Source organism: Pholcus phalangioides, unplaced genomic scaffold (genome assembly GCF_987345545.1).
Source record: "Pholcus phalangioides strain wild (caught in Gottingen) unplaced genomic scaffold, Ppha-v1.0 ptg000007l_1, whole genome shotgun sequence".
NCBI lineage: Eukaryota > Metazoa > Arthropoda > Arachnida > Araneae > Pholcidae > Pholcus > Pholcus phalangioides.
In genome coordinates, this window is record NW_028301600.1 from 13,908,979 (window position 1) to 13,932,336 (window position 23,358).

The 23,358-nt window shown below is 36.6% G+C and overlaps 1 protein-coding gene across 7 annotated transcripts in view; it reads right to left on the minus strand.

Annotated features, from left to right (window-relative positions):
- Nt5b (5' nucleotidase B) overlaps positions 1-23,358 on the minus strand; it is a 294,946-nt gene that overhangs the window by 161,562 nt on the left and 110,026 nt on the right. For all 7 annotated transcript variants that reach the window (XM_089232682.1, XM_089232683.1, XM_089232686.1 and 4 more), the window contains 2 exons: positions 12,824-12,912; positions 4,946-5,003 (listed from right to left, as the gene is read on the minus strand). In XM_089232682.1, the coding sequence (XP_089088808.1) occupies positions 4,946-5,003; positions 12,824-12,912 (147 nt within the window). The remainder of the gene's footprint in view (positions 1-4,945; positions 5,004-12,823; positions 12,913-23,358) is intronic.

The window sequence follows — 23,358 nt, forward strand, 5'->3', positions numbered from 1 at the left end:
GGACAGAGCCTGGACCGCGACTGGCCTTTAAGTACCTCTGGGGGTGAGAGATTGGGAAAAAAATTAACATGCTGACTGATAATTCAGTAAGATTAAAATGAGAAATCAAAATTTTTTGATTCTTTAAAAAAATATGAATCATAAAAACATTGACACCTTATTTTTTATCTTTTGCTTACAGAAATGTGTCACAGAAAATTTGAATGTTCCCAGTTTGATGGGACTCAAGTGACACAATGTTTACCTATTATATGTAATTTTTAGATGTTTTTAGGTAAGTCACCAAGCTTAACAGCTGGAGATGAACTTTACTGTGGAAAAACCGCCTCTTCACATATCACACATGTGCGCTCTGACAATGTTTAACCCGTTCAACACTGCAGCAAGACTTCTGGAATATTTCAGTTGATTTTCGAAAATTGGTCCCCGCCGAGGGAGAAATGCACTTCTGTTTAGCGCATAACTGATCATTAGAAAAACAGCACGTCACAAAATTTCTAAACTTTTTAACTTCCTTAACCCGTCTTATGTAACAAATCTTATCCATTTTTTAAACGAAATGTATTTCAGGTTTCTCTAAGGGGACATTCAAGTATTACGTCATCATCGATGGGGGTAGGAGGTTTCCAACTTGCTGACTTTTGATGACAAGGGGGGAGGGGGTTCATCAACCACCCTTTATGAAAATATGAAATTAACAGTACCTTACTCGGTGCGCCAAAAACGATAAAAATCGTTCGCTAGTTTGTGGGCTCCTGAACTAATATTCTCCCTAATGATAAATCCCTTACAGAGCCACTTCAGCTATCTTTAAATATTTCACGGATCCTTCAAGTGCTCAGGAAATGTGTCCGGGCTGCTTAAGTGCTCTGGAACTGTGTAACGCATCACTCAAATGATCCGTAATTATGCCACAGACCTGGGAAGCCGCTTAAGTGCTTTAAAATTGTGCCCCATGTCACTCAAGGGATCTCTAAATGTGCCATGAATCGTTTAAGTGTTAATCATTAAGTGGAACTGTCGCGGGTTACTTAAGTGATCTGAAAATGTGCCACAGGCCTACTTCGGTGATCTGAAAATGTCACAGGCCACTTAAATGCTCTGGAATTATGTCATGTGTCATTTAAGCGATCTGTAAATGTGCCGCTTAGTTCATTTTTACAAAATTTGGTTTGAGGGGGGCAAGCCACATCAGATAACCTTCAGGACCACATTTGGTCCGTGGGTCAAGGGTTTACCATATATGGTTTAAAGGGTGGTCACAACCAATTTCTTAAAGAGAAATTTTGAGTTCTTACCCTTCAAATAGCATTGAAATGAACAGAAATCGATTATAACAACACATATAAAGGTATTTTCTTTCAAAATTTTAATTTTTTAAAAATATTTTTTACATTAAAAAATTTTTTTTATCTGTGGGAGGTGCACAAGCCCCCTATGACCCCCCCCCCAATATGCATTAGGATGTGGGGCAGTGCTGACAAAGGGAGAAGGGGGTCAAAAATGGCTACAAATTTGCTTACGTAATACTTGAACACCCCCTGAGATGATTACATTGATGCTCTGTAATAAGGAGGGAAAAAGAAATGTCAAGTTAGATTTTTCCCCTGTGGATTCCAAACTGGTTTTCATAATGCTATGTGTGTGTGAAGATAAATATATAACAATAGAAGGTTTAAGATAACACAACAATAGACAATGTATAGATACAGCATACTGAGACACTGGGGGACGTCTGTGATTAAATATTTTGTGAATTTATAGTTTTCTGCCGAGCTTTGAAAGTGGTATGGAACATTATTTTTTTGTAAGCACGCATAAATATAGAACAAGAATAATATGCTCTCAGTAGGGACTTGTAATCAATACCTAATGCTGGTATTTACCAAAGGCTGAATATTTATGTACTGTATATCAGATTTTTTTATTGAGAAGTGTAGTTTCATTTTGATCTATCAGTTTTGATAAGAGCTCTCAAATTCTTGCGCTATGCATAGCAGCATACATCAGACGTGGGACCCGTTTCATCGATAGAATTTCCTCTAGTTTTTTTACATGGAAAACTTCCCATAATGATCATTCCCCATTTTCAGACTTTTTGGGCCGTGGAATGGAGCTTTAATGCACAGTATTTCACTCCGTAATAGAATAAAAGTTCTCAGTGCCATTGTCAACGATCAGGGGTATTCAACCTTTCTCGAGTGGCGAGCACTGCCTATACTCATCAAACAAAAAGCACATCTTATGGTAACTTTGACATACATACCTGAAATCACTAATTGCAATCATTGAATGCCATTTTTACTGGGTGTTCAGTAAAAAGCACATCTTATGGTAACTTTGACATACATATACCTGAAATCACTAATTGCAATCATTGAATGCCATTTTTACTGGGTGTTCAATCAAAGCGTTCATCAAGTGCTCGTAAGCATGAAATCGGACACATGCATTGATCACGCATGATAAAGAGCGGTGCCAAATTATTTTGTTAGAGAAAAAAATAAAAAACCATTTTTCCACAAGTAAATAGCACGTCAAAGTTTGGGCCATGTACTGCTGCAGTTTTAACCTATCTCAGGGAGGTGGGGGAGAAAAGCTCTGAACGCCAGACGATATGTTAAATAATACAGTGAATTCAGACATTTCCATGATTTGATTTTTTTTGCAGTCTCCCCTGAACTTCTAGTTGAGTTCAGTTAATCTGAATGACTAGTCAAGGAACCGTAACATCACTTAAGAAATTGACAACAGTTATTGTCATCACACATATTATTTAAGAAAATAACGAATTACACTTAATTTTATATAGCAATTCATGAGATTTCTGAGAACAGAAAATGTGCATTGTCATATGTTCGCGACAAAGTTTTAAGGTTGCTTTGCTTTGTTAGGCGCACACACTCGACGTAACAATAGCAGCGAAGGAATGGTGTTTCTTCCATTCAACTCCTGATATACACTCATTGCCATAAAAATTTGAGCACCAAGAAATAATTGTGGGATCGAAACGAAAGTTGGCCTGAAGTTACATGTCGGGCAGATATGCAAATGATTAGAAATTCAGCATCACTGCGCATTGCGTAAGGCCACTAGAGGGCGTTGAAGTTCGTTCTCCTTGGAGTATAAAACAGGTAAACAGAGCTTGCTGGAGTGTATTTAATCATTTGCAAAGGAAGAGGTAGACATGCCGTTACGCCGCCGTCAAACACCATATGAGCAGTTGTCAGAGTTCGATAGGGGAAGAATCATCGGGATTATGGAAGCTGGGTTGTCAGCTCGGCGAGTAGCTCGTCAACTAGGTCGTTCTGATTTTACTGTGAGAAGGTGTTGGGACCAGTGGACAGAAGAGACGTCATTTACACGGCGACCTGGTGCAGGACGCCCTCGACAGACCAGTCGTAGAGAAGACCATCACATCATCCGAAACGCACGCGTAGAGCCAACTGCTTCATTGGCCGCTATCCAGAAACAGGCAGCAGCTTCACTACAGGCCCCTGTGTCTTTCCAAACCATCGCAAGGCGCCTGGTTGAAGGACATCTGGTATCACGGCACCCATTACGTGTGCTGCCAATGACACCCACCCACTAACGCCTCCGTTTGGAGTGGTGTCGAGCACAATGGGATTGGACTGCAACGGAATGGAACCAGGTCGTCTTCAGTGACGAATCGCGATTCAACTTGGGCAGTGATGACAATCGTGTTCGTGTGTGGAGTCCCCGTGGTGAAAGCTTCGATCCTGCCTTCGCTTTACAGCGACACACCGCTCCCACAGCTGGTGTCATGGTATGGGGTGCCATTGCTTACGATACACGGTCACCCCTAATATTGATCCATGGCACAATGACAGCCCAGCGGTACGTCCATAACATCCTTCAGCCACATGTGTTGACACTCATGGCAGGGCTCCCAGGAGCCATTTTTCAACAAGACAATGCTAGGCCACACATAGCAAGGATGTCACAAGACTGCCTCCGCCACATTACCACCCTTTCCTGGCCTGCTCTATCCCCAGATTTGTCACCAATCGAGCATATCTGGGATCATTTGGGACGGCAAGTTGGACACCCTACAAGGTTGGTCGAACTAGAGGCGCATTTACAGCAACTGTGGAACGAGATGTCTCAGGACATCATACGGAACTTGTATGCCTCAATGCCCGCTCGTATCGCATCGTGCATTCGCGCTAGAGGGGGTCCAACAGAGTACTAAAATTTCTGTTCATCTGTACTTTTTTCTGCAATAAATGATCCTTTTTCTTGGATTTTCTAATCACTTACTTATATCAACATAGTACTTACATGTGTAAAATTTCGTTTCATTTTGACAACTTCTTCTGGGTGCTCAAATTTTTATGGCAATGAGTGTATTACGTCAGAAACACTGGACAAGTTAATATTCATTCGATCCTTAAATGAAAACACTTTTCCACATTAGTTTTTTCACAAGGAATCACGTGTGTAATTATTGAGTGGCGGATAGTTACCACCCTGCATAACTAAGTAAATAACTTACTTTACAAAATTTAGCATGGGGAAAAATTTCTCATTCCATGAAAAATAGAAGTAAAAAACCTTTTTTCATAAGGCATTAATCTTGGAAACTTAATTGAAGGGCTAGAAGCAAAAAAGTGGTAGCTTCATTTTTCTTCCAACTGATCAAGGCGGCCTCAGCAACGTATTTTTTTTTTTGGCCGATGTTATCTCTATCTATTGGGAGATGCAGGAACTAACTGCTGGAGTTACCTTTGTCTAGCACCAAACAAAGGAAATATATATTTTTTTAATAAGAAAATGGACTTGACTCAAAAGTATCAAAATGGAGCTACCTTGCTCTTGCTGCAAGCTCTTCAGTTTTAAATTTTTCATTACAAAAACACTCATACAGAAAACTTTTCACTATAACAGAAAATGACAAGGAACTAAATAAGACTGATTTACTTACGTCGTGTACTGTGATGAATTTGAGAAAAAATCAACAATACATGCCAGCAAATATGCCTCTGTCAAAGAAAAAAATTTAACACATTTGGTTACAAGTCTTTGATATTTATCTTAAAAGTAAAAGAACCGCCTTTGAAGACCAATAGTCTACAGAACAAAAACTTTCTCAGGAATATTGAATTATTCCAAGGAAAAAATTAAATAAATATTTGTCTCTTTTCTGATTGGGCAGAAATTATACAGAAACAATTTTGAAGCCTGCAGAAAAAACCAAAACTGGGATTTCTATATAATTGAAAAAGAAAAATTTTCATGCGATTATATATAATACAACTAAGAGCATAAATTTTTTTCTTGCTAAATTTCACCAATAATCTAATGCCTCATCGGATATTGTTGTTAGTACATCCGCTGTGCTAAGTGTCCATTGCCATCTGCTCGACTGTAAATCAGATGCATATCAGTGTATTCCTTGTTCATGTAGTCAGACGTCACAATACTCATTGAAACAGACAACTTCTACACATACTTACTACCGCAATAGTGCTAATTTACGTCGTCCGCAGCATGTGATCCTAGCACAGCGCATGAGTTTCGCGATGCTGCTTAAGTCACATATGGTGAGCGAACCCAAGAATGCATTCAGCAATCAACTGACATCCACCTCTCGTCTCCTCTGTGCTCAGAGCTTGCATGCGTTTTTCATGATTTTCACTCTCTCAATGTGGTTTGCGACACCATGTTCCATTGCAATTTTTGTTTCTCTTGATGCCTACTAACAACCCTCTGAGTTTGTCGGTCCATTAACAGAACACCCTGTATAAGTAAATCTAATATTTTGCAAGACTAACAATTTTTATAATATGCTTCATGTTTATTTAAACTAGTTTTCATGGCAAAATGCATGTGCTGCTGTAGATGTATCGTATACCTTCTTCATGGTCCAATTAAAAAAAGTGATCAGATAATACAGCAATAGTAAAAATTGACAACACTTCTGCAATGTTGCCTTTTTTAACATACATTGAAGTGAGTGGAAATAAACAAATGTAACAGGAGGCAGGGTTGCCAAAAAAAACCATTGAGAAAAAACCAAAAAAAAAAAGTGGTTTTTTTTATTCATTAAATACAAATACATACAAATACAACGCCACAACAGGCAAACTGCCCAACGAGGTGGCTGACACAAGAACATCATGGATCCCCGAGCCATTTTTTTGGAGGCCCTACCTACTACTGCTACACCACACATGCACCCCGCCCACACTCCCCCCCCTGTAGCATTACATTAGCATTAATTTAGCATTTAATAGCATTTACATTAAAAACAATAAAATTTCTGAAAAATCATTTACATTTATTAAAAACTTTACAATTCAGTTATTTTATAACTTGACTCATAGAAATATTTTGTGTTTGAGAATTCTTAATATTATTAACTCTGTAATAAAGATGTTCACCCTAGTTATTTTTAATACACTTAATTAGGACAATGATAAAAACTAGGCAAATACAATGTGTTTAATGAAGATGATTGATGCAGATTAATTAGTAATGATTTCAATATATAGGGTGATTATAACTAACGTTCTAATTTCAGAACACTAAAATAAAAACCACTGCTCAGAATGACTTGAAAATTGTCCATGAATGTTCCTGAGGCAATGGAATTTTGTATGGTGAATGGGAAAAAAATACTTAAAAATGTAAAATAGGCGACACTGTACTCATCCGGCACATGGGAAACTTACTCACAGAGTGGATAGGATAGCCAGTCAAGGCAAAATTATAATGGAATTAGCATGGCACGATTTCATAATTCATGGAAACATCAAAAAGAGAGAGGAAGTAATTTAAACAAAAAAGTACAACGTACACAAGAAATATCAAATATGTTATCCACAGCGGCTGTGAGGTGGAAAAACAAAAATGCTTGTTCAACAACAGATTAGAGTAGGCCTATGCCATGGTAATGATGTGGATGCACTTTCAATTCACCCAAGTTTGCAATCCGACCAATGCACATAACATTTTGGGGTATCCCCAAAGTCTAAAGTTGCAAGTAGCACATTCATCTGTCAGGTGAATATGGCCGCCAAGTGTCATGTCATCTTGTTACTGTTGAAATGGTTCTTCAGCAGCTGCTTTGCTGATGTTGCAATGTGCATCTTGATAAAAGTTGTGCTATCCACCAGGGCTGGACAAATCTAAAAAATATTTAGGCGCCAGCCAAATTCATTATGCGCAAAGCATGTTTTTCTCCAAGAAAAAGTCCAGAGTAATTTTTTTTTATACTTTTCTGGGACTATGACCCATTCTCATGTTGGAAGACAGATTATTATGTAATCAAAAAGTTTGCATCATACTTGCACTTCATTTTAGCAATGATGCATTTAAAATTTTAGGCACCAAAACAAATTTTCTAGCCACCCAGGCATCTGAGATTTGTCCAGCCCAGCTATCCACACACTGATGCTGTTAAGTGCCGAAATGATGTGGTTGCGCAAAATAGATTATACCACTGGCCATGTACAGCATCATCAACTTGTACATTTTAAAGTTTTTTTTTTTCACCAAAGAAAATTCCATTGCTTTATGCAATCGATCCATGCAAATTTCCAAGCTGTCCTGATCAGCAGTTCTTATTTGTGTTTTGGGATCAGAACTTTAATTATAATCACCCTGTATATAGCCGATTATTTCTCATAAATCACTTACTACTGTACATCCTAACCAAATAGTGAACCAGTTCATATTCCAAACAATTCCTAACTGAAAATTATTTGGACAGGGATCATCGGCCACTTCACGAACTGGCCAATCTCAGGCTTTTACAACTGTGAATTAGAAACTTGATTAACTGGGGGTAATGTTGAACATATGTAAAAAAAAAATTCAATTTTAAGTCTGGTGGCGATATACAGTACGAGATGAGTTGCATAGAAAGAAAGTGAAAATGTCTCTGAAGTAATGCAACTACAGTGGAACTTTGGTTAATGAGCAATTCACATAATGCGCAAAAATTTTGAAAAAAATTTGATTCAATTAACAAGTGATGATTCGCATCATGAACAAACATTTTGCGCTTTGTTTATTTATTGTCATGTTATCACAACTCATGATAGCGTGATGATATGATAACATAACTGATGGTTTTTCTTTCGTCCACATGCACTTTGGAATTGTGGGTAATATTCTCCCCTAGTCTCCAGTCAGCATGCCTTACTCCAAAAATGAACATCCATGTATGGGCTAGAATGGTTTACGATACGAAACTAGATGTTGCATTGTAACCACGCGTATGAGCGTCAGCGTTTTTTTTAATATAAATTCTGCTTGGCCAAGAGGTGACTGTAGACAAACTGATGGACTTTCATTGCCTGCAACAGCAAGATCTTATGGAGGAGATCTTTTCTGAAGAGAAAAGTGCCTCACTTCAAGTAAGATGAGAGAGATGTGTAAAATGCGGGAATTTGCAAAATTCTGTAGAAAAGAACCAATCAAATAAAGCTGTAGCAGTGTGCAAGAAATGAACCTGTCCCCAAGAAAATTAAAATTCCCCATTTTTGAGAAATCCTAGAAAGGAAGCAAAAGGAAGTAAACTGAAGAGAGAAAAAACTGGTACAGGCATGCGTATGTAAATACAGAGATATGGAACTAATCAGAGTACGGCAATGTGGTCGGCAACACCTATATAACACCACAAGTGTCTGGCATAGTTGTTAGATCGGTTACTGCTGCTACAATGGCAGGTTATCGAGATTTAAGTGAGTTTGAATGTGGTGTTATAGTCGGCGCACGAGAGATGGGACATAGCATCTCCGAGGTAGCGATGAAATTTGGAGTTTCACGTACGACCATTTCACGAGTGCACCGTGAATATCGGGAATCCGGTAAAAAATTAAATCTACGACATCGCTGCGGCCGGAAAAAGATCATGCAAGAACGGGACCAACGACGACTGACGAGAATCATTAAACGTGACGGATGTGCAACCCTTCCGCAAATTGCTGCAGATTTCAATGCTGGGCCAGCAACAAGTGTCAGCATGCGAACCATTCAACGAAACATCATCGATATGGGCTTTCAGAGCCGAAGGCTCACTCGTGTACCCTTGATGACTGCACAACACAAAGCTTTACGCCTCGCCTGGGCCCGACAACACAGACATTGGACTGTTGAGGACTGGAAACACGTTGCCTGGTCTGACGAGTCTCGGTTCCAATTGCTTCGAGCTGATGGACGTGTACGGGTATGGAGACAACCTCATGAATCCATGGACCCTACATGTCAACAGGGGACTGTTCAAGCTGGTGGAGGCTCTGTGATGGTATGGGGCGTGTGCAGTTGGCGTGATATGGGACCCATGGCCCCCACAAGGGGTGGGCTGACAAGGCTCCGGCCCTGGGGCCCGGGATGATTTTCATAATTTTTTTGTTTTTCACGCTATAAATTTATCATAAAGGGGCCCGTGAAAGTCTGGTTGGGGGCCGTAAAATATCCCAGCCTAAGGGCCCTGCTTCAGGATGTGGGGGCCCTGATGGGACCCCTGATATGTCTAGATACGACTCTGACAGGTGTCAGGTACGTAAGCATCCTGTCTGATCACCTGCACCCATTCATGTCCATTGTGCATTCCGACGGACTTGGACAATTTCAGCAGGACAATGCGACACCCCACACGTCCAGAATTGCTACAAAGTGGCTCCAGGAACACTCTTCTGACTTTAGACACTTCCGCTGGCCACCAAAATCCCCAGACATGAACATTATTGAACATATCTGGGATGCCTTGCAACGTGCTGTTCAGAAGAGATCTCCACCCCCTCTTATTCCTACGGATTTATGGACAGCCCTGCAGCATTCATGGTGTCAATTACCTCCAGCACTACTTCAGACATTAGTCGAGTCCATGCCACGTTGTGTTGCGGCACTTCCGAGTGCTCGCGGAGGCCCTACACGATATTAGGCAGGTGGACCAGTTTTTTTGGCTCTTCAGTGTATTATAAGTGGCTAATGACACTTGCTTTTGCCTCCTTGCTTCTGCATATGTTCTTTTTCAAAGTTGGACAAAGAGAATAAGTTTGCAGAAAAAAGTGGGTCATTAAGTCGTCCGCAACAATATTCCTCCTCTGTCTCGTCATTTAGCATAAGTTAATTTGTAAACATTATCGTACTGCATGTTTATTTATGGCTTTATTATATGATATATATTTCGTTGTATTATTTATTATTGTGCTGTATTATTGAATGAAGCCATTTTTATTAGTCACTTTTATGTGAATGAATAATTGTGGAACGAATTATGCGAATTTCCATCATTTCCTATGGGGAAGTTTGATTCGAATAATGAGCACATTGGCAGAACGAATTAAGCATGTTAACCAAAGTTCCACTGCACTAGTACACTGGTCTTTGCCCTAAAGGAGCTACTGGTGTGTTTTTGGCTTATAAGACCATTTGCGCTTAGCATGACAGTGAAGTCACTGTTTGTGCTTCTTTGTGAAGGGGAAAAAGAAGCCTGTGAGATAATACACCACCACCACATGTATGTGACGTAATAATTATTCATGAATTTGCTTAAAATAAAGCATCAGAATGTAGCGAAAAGTTAGAAAATACAGTAAGAATGAAAAATTTTAATACTGTATATAATTTTCCGCAACAAAGATACTTAATATAAAAGAAAATTTATATTCAGGCCACTTTCATGAGATTTTTTTGAAAAAACCACTTGTACCATTTTACACTATTTAAAGATATATCAGAATGTGTCCCAAAAATAGAAAATGTGGTAAGAATGAAACATTTTGGCTAATAATGAACCAGTATGATATTTTTCAAGAGAAAAAATTATATTTAGATCACTTTTACGTGATTTTTTGAAAAAAACCACTTGATGAAAACCAACCCTGACATCACGTAAATACTGATTTTTATATTTACGTAAATTATGTTTTGGCCGATTAGAGCTTTTCTCACATATTTTGTGGGAAAAAGTCAATTTTCTCTTAATTTTTAAACTAAGAAAAATTGTGAAATCTACAAGTTCCCATAATCTAATAAAGTTAAAGTATTTATGGCCTATCAATCATGATATTTATGGATTGAAAATTTTAGAATGGATAATCACTGGTAAATGTGATAAATGTAGCAAAATTTATCGAGATAATCTGATATTTTATTCCTATTATCAACATATAGACTCAAACACTGTTGCCAACTCCCTCACAACCTTCAGATATTTTTTCAATAACTTAAAAATTTGTGGAACGAATGACAAATTATTTATTTGGCAATAAAAATGCATCTGTTAAATATTTTTATTTTATTTTTTAAAATATGATCGTAAACACGAATCATAAAAAAAAACTATTACAGAATTTACAAGATTACAATTTACAAGAATTTACATCATCTTGCATGGAAGAAAAAATCAGTTACCAAGAATAGAGCTAAGAAGTAGGTAGCTCAATTCTTAATTACGGAGAGAAAATGATTCTTAGTTAAGACTGTGGTTACAAAATTCCTTCTCGTCTCTCAACTAAAGATCAAATCCATAAATAAGAAGCAGATTCTTATTAACAACCAGAAGGTTCGTACACCCCCAGGAGATATTTGCAGAGTTTGATAAAATTTTTCAGTTCTTATTGGCATAACAGGCCACCTTTCCTATGCCATTACATTACAATCACCAAAATTTTGGTTTTTCAATCCCATAATGATAATGGATTTGCAAAGTAGATAAAAAACTTTGTGTATTTAATTTCAAATTGTGGGCACAAAATTTTGCAATCATCCAACAGTTTCATGTGTCTTGTTTTGTATATTTGTTCATTTTAACTTTTGAGTTTTTTTTTTCAGTACTTAGCAGATTATGAAGAACTTCGATTTTTCTCTCTTTATCTAAACATTTTTTCTGACATGAGCAGGCAATGCATAAAATCTTCACCACAGAGATAAGCCATGCTCACACAAGATGGTTACTAATAAGTATAGAGCCTGGAAGTTTAAGCACTAAAAATGATCGAAATAGGCAGGCAAAAAGGCACTAAAAAAATGTATTTCTAATTTTTGGAAGGAAGAAAAAATAACTAAAAACAAAGGTATTAAGGGTTCAAAAACTAGCTGAAAAATTAGTTGCACTTATTTCTCTCGTCCACTGTTTTATAGTTTATAATAACTGCATTATTATCCAAGTTAAAGTGATTTCAAGCCCAAAATGAAATGTCAGTAGGTCCTCAGGATTAGGCCAATTCCAGGACCACTATTAGCAGACGTAGAAACGGTAGAGAAAATGATCTGTGGGGCTATTTCAAGTTGCAAATAGTTCTAGTTTATTTGCTGTATTATTTGGAATAATCATTATCATTTCTATAGTTGAATCAGGGTTTGTTCTATTTTGGTAAAAAAAAAAAAAAATTAACTTTTTCTTTTTTTAATATTATGTACGAGAGGCTCCTTCAAGTTTGGGGCCCTCTGTGGTAGCATCTGCCAAATGCCCCTGAGGGCCACTCTGGTCAATTAAATCAAATACTAAATATGCATGTTTTATAAATACCCATGGTTGTTTGCAGTTCATTTATGGTACAAAAAAAATTAAATCAAAACAATATGGGTCCCAGAGCCCTGTCTGCTCCTATTCTGCCTTTTCAATGCTCAAAATATCCAAGTTTTACAGATTATGGTCTCTGAAATTCACTAATATGATTTAAAACTATGTTAAAATAGAGACACACATTTATTGTACAGAAATTTCAAAAAAGGCATTTTTACCAAAAAAGTTTGAAAATAGGCAAAAAAGGCATTTATGGCATTTTACCTAAACTTCCGGACTCTGTTAATTATATTAAGTCAACACAGTAATCTATCGCCTTACCTGGCAAATTGAACAGCGTATTCATGATATATATACGAGATTCATCATGTGGTATGAACTTATTTGGGTATAAACTATACATCTCAGACCTGAAAGAAAAAAAACATGCAAGGTAATTGAAATTAAAAATGCCTCTGATATAAAAACTACAGGGTAAACCATAACCAAATTTAGTATCCATACTTTTCTGAATATGCATTTGCTATTTCTGAAGAAGGTGGGGGGGGTTAGTTCATATTTCAGCTAATGGGGAAGGGGATTTTGCTGAAAAAAATTCCCATATGAAAAGTAGCTAAAATCTTTTTGTCTGTAATGAGTCATGAATTAGTTTTTAATCAAACGATGATTCAAGCTATCACGAAGTTTGCTCCGACATTTAAAAAAAGTTTAACAAATAATGCGTAATCAATGAAACAACAATGCTTCTGCCACACTCAAGGCATTTCAACAGGCAAAAGATTTGTGTAAGAAATCCTTTTGTAATGGATTTATAGTACACTCAAACCTGTTTTTGTGCGGTCTTTTTTTGTGAGTTTTTTTGTGCGGTATATGAAAATTTCAATCAAATTAGAACATAATTGATGAAGTTATCAATAAAAAAAAATTAGGTTTGATCGGCCATTTAGTTTTTTCGATTTTTGATATTTCATCACATTACATAAGTATTGCATCAGCCAATTACATTACATATGTATTGAATTATATAATCACATTATTTAATTGACGTCCTTCAAAGTGCTTTCATATTCCTGGACTATTAAGATAAGATTCATTTCAAAGCGTAAATTGAAGGCAAATTTATTATTTTTTCTATTTAGATATAAATTTTTAGGATTTTTATATTTTATTTTTAGACATAATCCCTGAAAATGAATAAGGGCAAAAACAAAGCGAAGAGAAAGGCAATTTCCTTAGAAACTAAGACTACGATTTTAAAACGAATAGCAGAAGGTGAAGGATCCACAGCTCTTGGTAAAGAATTTGGATTAGGTGAATCCACTATAAGAGGCATACAAAAACGTTTTGTATGTGTAAAATAAGTACACATGTAAATAAAATATTTAAAAATGTTCGCATGTGTATTTTCTAAATCAGATTCCAAAAGGTTTGGCGAGATTCCAAGTAGCTGCTAAGCCTTGTGTTTTGATTTTGTTTTAAAAAGCAATTCCTAGTTATTTCGTAAGGTTTTGAGTTATTTTCTACACGAGACTTTTTTTATGCGGTCCCTATCCACCACATAAAAAAAATACTTTTTAAATGTGTTGTGAAAAATATGTTTTATAGCTACTTGTGAAGTTTTGTGAGATTTTTTTAATGCGTTTTCTTTTATGCGGTCCCTATCCACCGTACAAAAACAGGTTTGACTGTATATATAATAGTATATATTAGTGCTATATATAGTATATATTTTGTAATGGAATATAGATCATTTGTAATGGTTCAAACCATTACAAATGATCTTGCATATTATACAATATGGTTTAATAGTTAACAGTGGTGATAAATATTGACACGACAAAAATGCTTTGCAAAAGTAATTAATAATGTGTATCCCCAAAAATATTCATGATCCAGGACTGCAATAATGATCATAGATTGAGCACTCAAAACTTTACCTTTATGACATTTTATCATGCATTCAGAAAAAAACCTTGGTTAAAATAAACAGCGAGATAATCTAGACAAAGAGGAATCCAATAGGAAGTAATAAAACCATAATACAAAACAGTTTGTATTAGGTATTGCCTTTAAAGACTATAACAATTTAAATTGTGCAATAGAATCAGAAAATATATATTTAAAAATTTAAACGATTATTAATTAAGGATATCAATCTGATCTCTTGAGTAATAAATAGGATAAAATCTGTGTTTATCTGTGTGTATATATGTGTTCATGTTTATAACATGACTAGCTACTGTAAAGGCTAAACACACATGCACATTGTTGTTGTTGTTCTTATGACTTGGAGCCGGGCATGGTTGTATCTCTGTGTTAAATGATAGTATAAAAACAATAAACGTAACATGGTGCCCAAACAAGTTTCAACCAGAAGGAAGAAAAAAACCACAGAGAATGAATGAAGTGAAGTTACTTTGAATCTGGCATGTTCGGAAGCTTCTGTGAGTGCTTGTTTGCCACCGCTGTTAGGCCTAGCCAGGCAAGAGACAGCGACAGCATGGCCAAGCTGGTATCAGCAATTCAAATGATCGTTGGGCTAGAAAAAAGCCTGTTCCGATGCAAGTAGCTTTGTTTATGTCGGCAATAGGACCGGGGGGGGGGGGGTGAAATATACAATACGTTTTCGGATGAGCAAAAGGAAACTCTGTTCGATCATAAATAAATTCGAAAGTTACATCGCCAAAAATAAACATTACGTACGAGCGCTGCATATTCAATCAAAAGGTACAAATTGCTGGTGTAAAGTTTGATGAATTCTACACCAAACCTTTGTGACAAAGCAAGTCTTGTGAGTTTGGGACACTGCATGATAGCTTGGTCAGGAACCGCACAGTCATCAGTATTCAAAACGAATTGGATGTGCAAAAATTGCTGACGGATGAGGATCTAACCCTGGATAAATCAATAAAATCTGTAAAGTCGCTGAGCTTGTCCGCCATCAACTGACAACGATGAAGGATGAACCAAAAAAAATCGATGTGGTGAGAAACAAGAAGCTACCCAAGAAAAGTAAACAACCACCATAACAAGTAAAGAAACTGAACACATTCACAAGGCGTGGGACAAACCATGAAAAAGGATGTTGTCCAGCTTATAAAAAACATTTCAAATGTCACATGGATGGGCATTTTGCTAAGTTGAGCAAAACAAGAAGTGTCAAAACAGTGCAGTGCAAGGTGAAAGGGGAAGGAAATGAGGAGCTGCAAATAGGCAGTATAGGTTCTAGCAAACTATCTGGAAAGAACTGGTATAAGAACGCAGACTTCAATAATGGCTATAGGATTGACTTCAAGCTTTATACAGGAGCCCAATGCAATGTGATAATGAAATTGCATGAAGAAAGAGCAAATCTTAAGCTGAAGCAGCCAAATATAACTTTGCTGCTATCATACTCCAACCACAAAGTGAAAATCACTGGAGAAATTTTTGTGATGGTCAAAGTGACGAATAAAAAACATGATGAAATTTATTGTGGTGAATGAGCAAACACAACCAATCTTAGATAAAGGTGCTTGTGTTCAAATGAACCTGATTAAGAGGATTCAAAGCATAGGACTGTCTGAACAACTAATCAAGAGTGAAGCTACCACTGAACTGAACAAAATTGGATGTCTGAAGGGTTTTGTGTACGAAATTGACCTGAAATAGAATCCTCAGCTAGAACTATACCCTGCACGAAGAATACTTCATGCCACAAAAGATGTGAAGCAAAAATTGGACAGAATGGAAAGACTAAATATAATACAAAGAGTTACTGACCCAACTCCCGCAGTATCGCCAATGATCATTGTCTGAAAAAATTAAGGTGTGCATTGACCCAGCTGTTTGAATAAGAATCTCAAAAGGAGATGCCATCCCTTGAACGCAATAGAGGAAATTGCTGTAAATATTAAACATTCCAAATGGTTTTCATTACTTGATCGTAGTAAAGGGTTCTGGCAGCTTAAAGTGACTGAATACAGAATACAGTAGACTCAATACTCTCACAGTACAATATACTCTAGCACAATACTCTGTGTAACTCGACACCCCAAAAGTATCGACAAGCATGTCGACTTAAGCAGATGTCGAGTTAGCAGGGTTTCACTCTAAATTTCTGTTCGAAATCTTTTGTGTACATAAATATATGTATTCGAATAATTCTATTAAATAAAATGCTAATTCTCATTCATTTTAATTCGGGGTTGTTTTATAATAGAATCAGAACATTTAAAAAAATTTCTCACGAAAAATAATCAAGTACATTTGTTTTTCTTTCCAGAGAATTTTTCCAGAGTTTATCCTGCAATTGTTCGGTTTTTTCCTGAGTGCATAGGAAGCGATGTATTACATCTAGAGCTTTTGATGCATCATGGCAAGATGGTGATACTTCATCTGAACTTTCTGTGATTCTATTTCTTCAAAACATGAAGCACTTGCTTTGGTTGGTTGATTGATTCTAAAATATTGTCTTCTAAAAGTCCCGATTACAAGATCAGAGTCAATCCTCACAAACATCCTCAATACAATCACCTGTAGCACTATTTATGCTTTCTCCACATGTAATCTAAGAGGAATCTTCGGATAAATAATTGTTTTCCAAAGACTCAGAACAAAAACCAACATGATGGAAGCAGTTCAGAATCGTGGGACCCGTAACCGACTTCCATCCAGAATCAATCATTTCAACAGCATCTAAAACTGAAATTTTTGCATCCATTCCAAAATTTACAAATGTGTTTGGTCCGCAATTTTCTGTAAAAAATTTTCATACTTAGGATAATTCCTTGATCCAGTGGTTGTGAAATTGCTGTTGAATTATGTGGTAAAAAACAATTTGATTACTGAAAGGTCCATTATTTTTTGATGAGGGGTGCTATTATCCAAAATAAAACTTTTTCTCACTTGAAAATTTTCTATATATCTTTCTCAACCATTGTTCGAAAATCTGATGTTATACATGCCTATATTGGATGCTATACATCCAGAATCAATCATTTCAACAGCATCTAAAACTGAAATTTTTGCATCCATTCCAAAATTTACAAATGTGTTTGGTCCGCAATTTTCTGTAAAAAATTTTCATACTTAGGATAATTCCTTGATCCAGTGGTTGTGAAATTGCTGTTGAATTATGTGGTAAAAAACAATTTGATTACTGAAAGGTCCATTATTTTTTGATGAGGGGTGCTATTATCCAAAATAAAACTTTTTCTCACTTGAAAATTTTCTATATATCTTCCTCAACCATTGTTCGAAAATCTGATGTTATACATGCCTTGTTTTTGTTGCCATCATAGTCCACAGGAAGAGTGAACATTTTCAAAAGCGCTGTGGGTTTTTTGATTTTTTGATAATTAATGGTTTAAATTTTTCAGAACCATCTGAGTTTAATACCAAAAGAACTGTCAAGTGATATTTGTGTTTTTTACATCCTTCACATTTTTCTCCTTTGAAGGTGAGAGTTTGGGTAGGCAAAAGCCAAAAAATAAAACTGTCTCATAACAATTAAAACACATCTGCATCTTTCTATTCGTCCATCATTGGTTTAAGAATATCATTCTTAAATTTTCAACAGTTTCTTGAGATGCAAATACGCTCTCTCCACAAACTTTCTCAAAAACAATGCCATGGTACTCGTTGAATAAGGTCAACCATCCACTGTTTGCAGTGAAATCACCTTGATTGAGACCTTTTACAAAATCTTTTGCTTTCTCTTGAATTATTGGTCCTGATAATAGGATTGAGAAAGAGATCGAGTGGATTTGAACCGCAAAAAAGTTGCTTCTTCTACATCGCTGAAGTCTGATTTCTTATGCGTTTTCTGCTTGGTTCATAAGAGGATTCAAAAATTGACAAATTTTTTTTTTATTTTCAACAAATGTTGAAACAGTGTTCCATGCAACACCATATTCTTTGACGAGTTCACTCAGAGTTTTTTCCCGATTCAGTGTTTTCAAAATTTCAACTTTTGATTTTAAAGTTAAAGTATGAAGTTTACATGGAGCCCCATTGCATTCACAACCGTCAATACTAACGATGAAAACCAAATGATATATTCATTGTCTAACCAGAGGCTTTAGCTCTTTTTTTTACTCCTTTTCCAAGAAATTGTAAAATGTAGTTTCGCCAAAAACATTCTCCATAACAGACAATATCAAAACTCCCAATAGATGAGATTTTTATCCCTATTGGATGTTGACAATATCCACACATTTTTTTTAACTACAAAAAGAATGAAAGACCTTTCCTGGAAATGCTAATATAATGAAAGGCCGGCCAAGAAGGTTCAAACATTCATTCTTCACATGCATGCCCTCGCCCCCAATGCATAAAAGGACTCATCATAGAGAAAAAATTGTGTCAAGTTAGAGAGTTCCCCCTACATTGAAATTAATATTGCGCCAACCAAGGGTGTAATAGATGCCGAGTTACCCGGATAGTTGAGTTAGAGATTCCACTGTATCTGACCATATCAACACACCTTGGGGTAGATATTCCTACTTGCAGATGCTAATGGGACTGTCTTCTATGCCAGAATTATTTGAGAGAATCATCGAGATGCTTCTGAGACAAAAAATAGGTTTGGGACAGTCATCATTAACAGGCATTTGAGGAACTAAAGAGTGAATTTTCATCATTGCCAACACTCCAGTACTTTAATATAAATTCCTGTGAGTCTGGTTACCTGAAATTTCACCAGTATGTGTGAGGAAGCAAACACTTGACAGTCAAAACAGATCACAAACCATTGGTATTGATAGCAAAGAAATCATTACACTGTGCACTTCCAAGACTTCAGAGACTAATGTTAGATATCTTGGTATACCGACCAGAAATTGTCTTCACGAAAAGATCTCAAATGTTCATATCCGACACATTAAGTATAGACTGATCCCGAAATCTGTGATGAATCATCACCAGACATGCACTTTGAGGTACACACCGTACTTCTGTTGACTACATCCAGACTGAAAGAGCTCATCGAGGCTGTGAAGCAAGATGAAGATCTGACTAATCTGGTAGAAATGGTTCAAGAGGGGTGGCTGGACAAAACGGATGAAATACCAACTTGCCTTCAGAAGTATTGGACATTTCAGGATGAATTTGCATATTATGAAAATATCTTGTTCTGGGCAGATAGTCATCATACCTCCTGCATTTAGAGATGTAACGCTCAAATGCATTCATATGGGACACTTAGGTATTCAACATTCCCTAAACAGAGCCATAGACAGTGCCTATTAGTATGGTACGAATAAAGATATCACAGAGTACAACCAAAAGGACAAAGTCTGTCAGTACCACCGAGATAAGGTAGAAGAACCCATCCTACTCAATGAGATACCTAAAAGACTATGGCAAGCACTTTCAATGCATGTCTTCCATTTGAATGGATCCAATTATCTGGTGATTGCAGATAGCTATTCAGGATTCCTCGATTTCAGTCTTCTTGGAAATTTGTCATTCTTTTCAGTTATCCAAGCTCTGAAGAAATGGTTTGCAGTTCATGGGATTCCTGACACCGTAAGATGTGATGAAGAAAGTCAGATGGTATGGTTTCAAGAGATACAAAATTTTGCTAAAGAATGGAATTTTGTTATAGAAACATCTAGTCCCTATCACAAACGTTCTAATGGGTGAGCTGAGAGATATGTTCAAGAAGCAAAGAACTTGATAGTAAAGAGTATTGCTAACAGGACAAACATTTAGCGTTATTGAACCACAGAAACACTCCAACAGGAGATTTGGGTTCTACAGCACAGACTTCTGGGTCGCAGGAATAAAGAAACATTGATAACAACAGAAAAACTGCTGAAGCCACAGCAGATCCAGAATGTCAACCAGAAGCTCACAGCTAGAAGAAATCAAGATAGAGAATATAGAGATAAGACAGAATTCCAGCCCAGAGTTTTCAGATGGGCAGCAAGTGCTGGTTTGAAAGGGTCACAGAAACTGGTATCCAGCCAAAATCGTACCTGGAGGTCCAAGTACAAGATATTACATCATTCAAACATCAGATGAAGGGACCTACAGAAGAAACTCTTCGTTTCGACACCCAAACACACCATGTGCGAGGGAAATGTACCAACAGAGACAGTTGTTAAAGAATCTAATAATGTCGATTTGGGTTCGGAAAATTCAACCGAGTTCACTGGTGAAAGCATAGGCGGAGATAGACTTGGAAGTCTGAGAGGGCATGATGATGTCAATTCAAATATACATATATGTATTAGATCAGTCGACTCCACTTTTGACGCTGGAGGCAATGCCCCCAATGCGCCCCCCGTATCTCCGCCCATGGGTGAAAGAGATAGCTCTATGGATGCGATCCTGCAAGAGTCTTTTAATCGGTCAAGCAAAACTCGTTACAGAAAAAAAAGTGAAAAAAACCAGAAAAACCGGAGCTGTGATGTGTCTTCTTGTAATTGTGTGTATATATGTGTTGTATTTTTTTTTTTGCAAGTATTTAACATATTTAACAGTGTTATACAATATTTTATGTAATTGCTTTATATATATTGTCATATGTAAAAAAAGATGACATGGGACTAGCTATTGTAAAGGCTGGACACACATGCAAGAACATTGTTGTTGTTATGACTTGGAGCTGGCCAGGCATGGTTGTATCTCTGTTAAATGATAGTATTAAAAAAATAAACTTAACACTGTTACCCGTGGCTTCATTCACATGGATTTAGTAATCTGAAAAATGCTCACGATGATCCCCCATGACATTGGAGCTCCTCATGACCCCCTTGGGAGATGACCATTAAGAAATCCCATCTTAGGGAGTCTCTCTATGTTACAAAATAAAAGTACTGACTAAATTTCATATTCATAGCTTCAGCAGTTTCGGCTCGGCATGATTTCTCTATATTCCTCCTAACTATTTCAGGACAGGGTTAAGTATATTATATAACCATTGGAATCCCAATATGCTAACTTATTAAAGGTATTAAATAGTTTTCATAAGTTATAGTTCTCATTTTGGCATATAGAAAATATTAAGCACTAAAGATCTTACTTCAAAAAAAATTGGATTAGCATTCTAAACTACTAAAAATCCCATTTATCATACTAATGATATCTAACAAATCATTCTATGCTTACATCATAATTGAAATTTGTACTCGATAAAAAAAATACAAAATCATATAGTAATATGATAACTAACATTCATTAATTTAATCAATTTGAATATTCTGGAGTAATATCTTTATAAAATATAGTTGCGATACTATAAACTTTTCTTCGAAATAGAATCACCTTGATTGAACGAAAGTCCTTATTACGGGCTATGAAAAATTTCTCTATATTGTAGAATAATCAAAAAAGCATGGAGGAGAAAAAAAATTCAGGTTTTATTACAACTTTTTAAAAGAAACATATCTTGTTTCCTAACTGTGATAGTTATTTCCATAGATGGTGTGTTGGCTAACTTTTACAAAGCCTGCAGTAAATTCCATTCCAGGGATAAAAATCTCTTATACAGTTAATACTCTCTTTAACACTAGAAGGACCAGACTATATGGTATTGTGCGGTAACCCAGGTCGATAAGATACTTGCCTAAAGTACCAAAGGATGTTTAGAGGTGTCGTGAGTTCGATACCCAGTTTGTCCTTGTCAGAAAACTTTCCTTACACAGGAGTACAACAGAAACGGCGACATGACCACAGAAAAAATTGCTACCACACGGAGTCCCCCATTGAGGGTTTAGCACTAACCTCTCGATGAGTATAAAAAAAACAAGCCTGTCATCCAGAATTGACAATAAATTATAGGTCCTGGTCTAATTAGCCTTCGTGTGCAGAAAATGACCCTGGTGGAACAAAAATGATCAAACTATATGGTATGGTACCTGAGTGGTGCGGTGGTAAGATGCTCATCTACCACAGTGAAGGTTGCTGTCACTGTCCTGGGTTCGAATCGGAGAATATGGATAAGATATTTTCCCTAATGAACTTGAGGTGACCACCGATAGACAGCACCTTCATTTCCAACCCATCTCATTAATGGCAGTAAATTACAATATAGTGATATGGCAAGATTTAGTGTTTGATGAAGTTGTAGACTATATGGTGTACCCAGAAGGACCACTGATAGGCCTAGTCATTTTGATAGCTCCTTTTTAGTACAATATATTTAATCACATTTTTTGCAATAAAAAATTAACAAGCATTGTCCTACATAGTTTATACAATTTATTAATTATGAAGAAATTTACTTTTTCTTAAGCATACAGGATGTCCATAGATGACGTATTGGACTGAACACAACACATAAAACATACAATCAAACTGAAAAAACCACAAAATACAATACAATAAAATTCCACAAAAAGTAACATTACGATGACACGAACACTCTGTGACCACAAGGGACTGATAGTCTTTCCAGTGGGTCAATATAAGAGTTAAAAATGTAAAGGACAACTGCTGACAAGATACAACCTGAAAAAAAATTTTCACTTCGATGATTTGTACCTTTTTATGTGTATCACGATCTTTTCTAATTAGATTATTTAGTTATTTGCACGAGCTAAGCAAGTTATATTTTTCAATAACAATTTTGTGCATTTTACACAAACAAACTGTTGGCATCCATTGCATACCTCTGATGTCTTGATTTTACACCATGAAACCTGACACAGGGTCGTCTTAAGAGCATCATGGAGCCCCGGGCCAAGCTGTTTTTTTTGAGACCCTACCTGGTGAATTCTAGAAAATTTCAACCTCATCTCATTTTTGTGAGGCCCCTCTTCTCTTGAGGTGCCCGGGTGGGCCCATGCGTTAAGGCGGCACTGACCTGACACTCCCATCTTTTTCCAGATGTAATTGTAGCTGATGCTTTTATTATCATTAAAATGTCA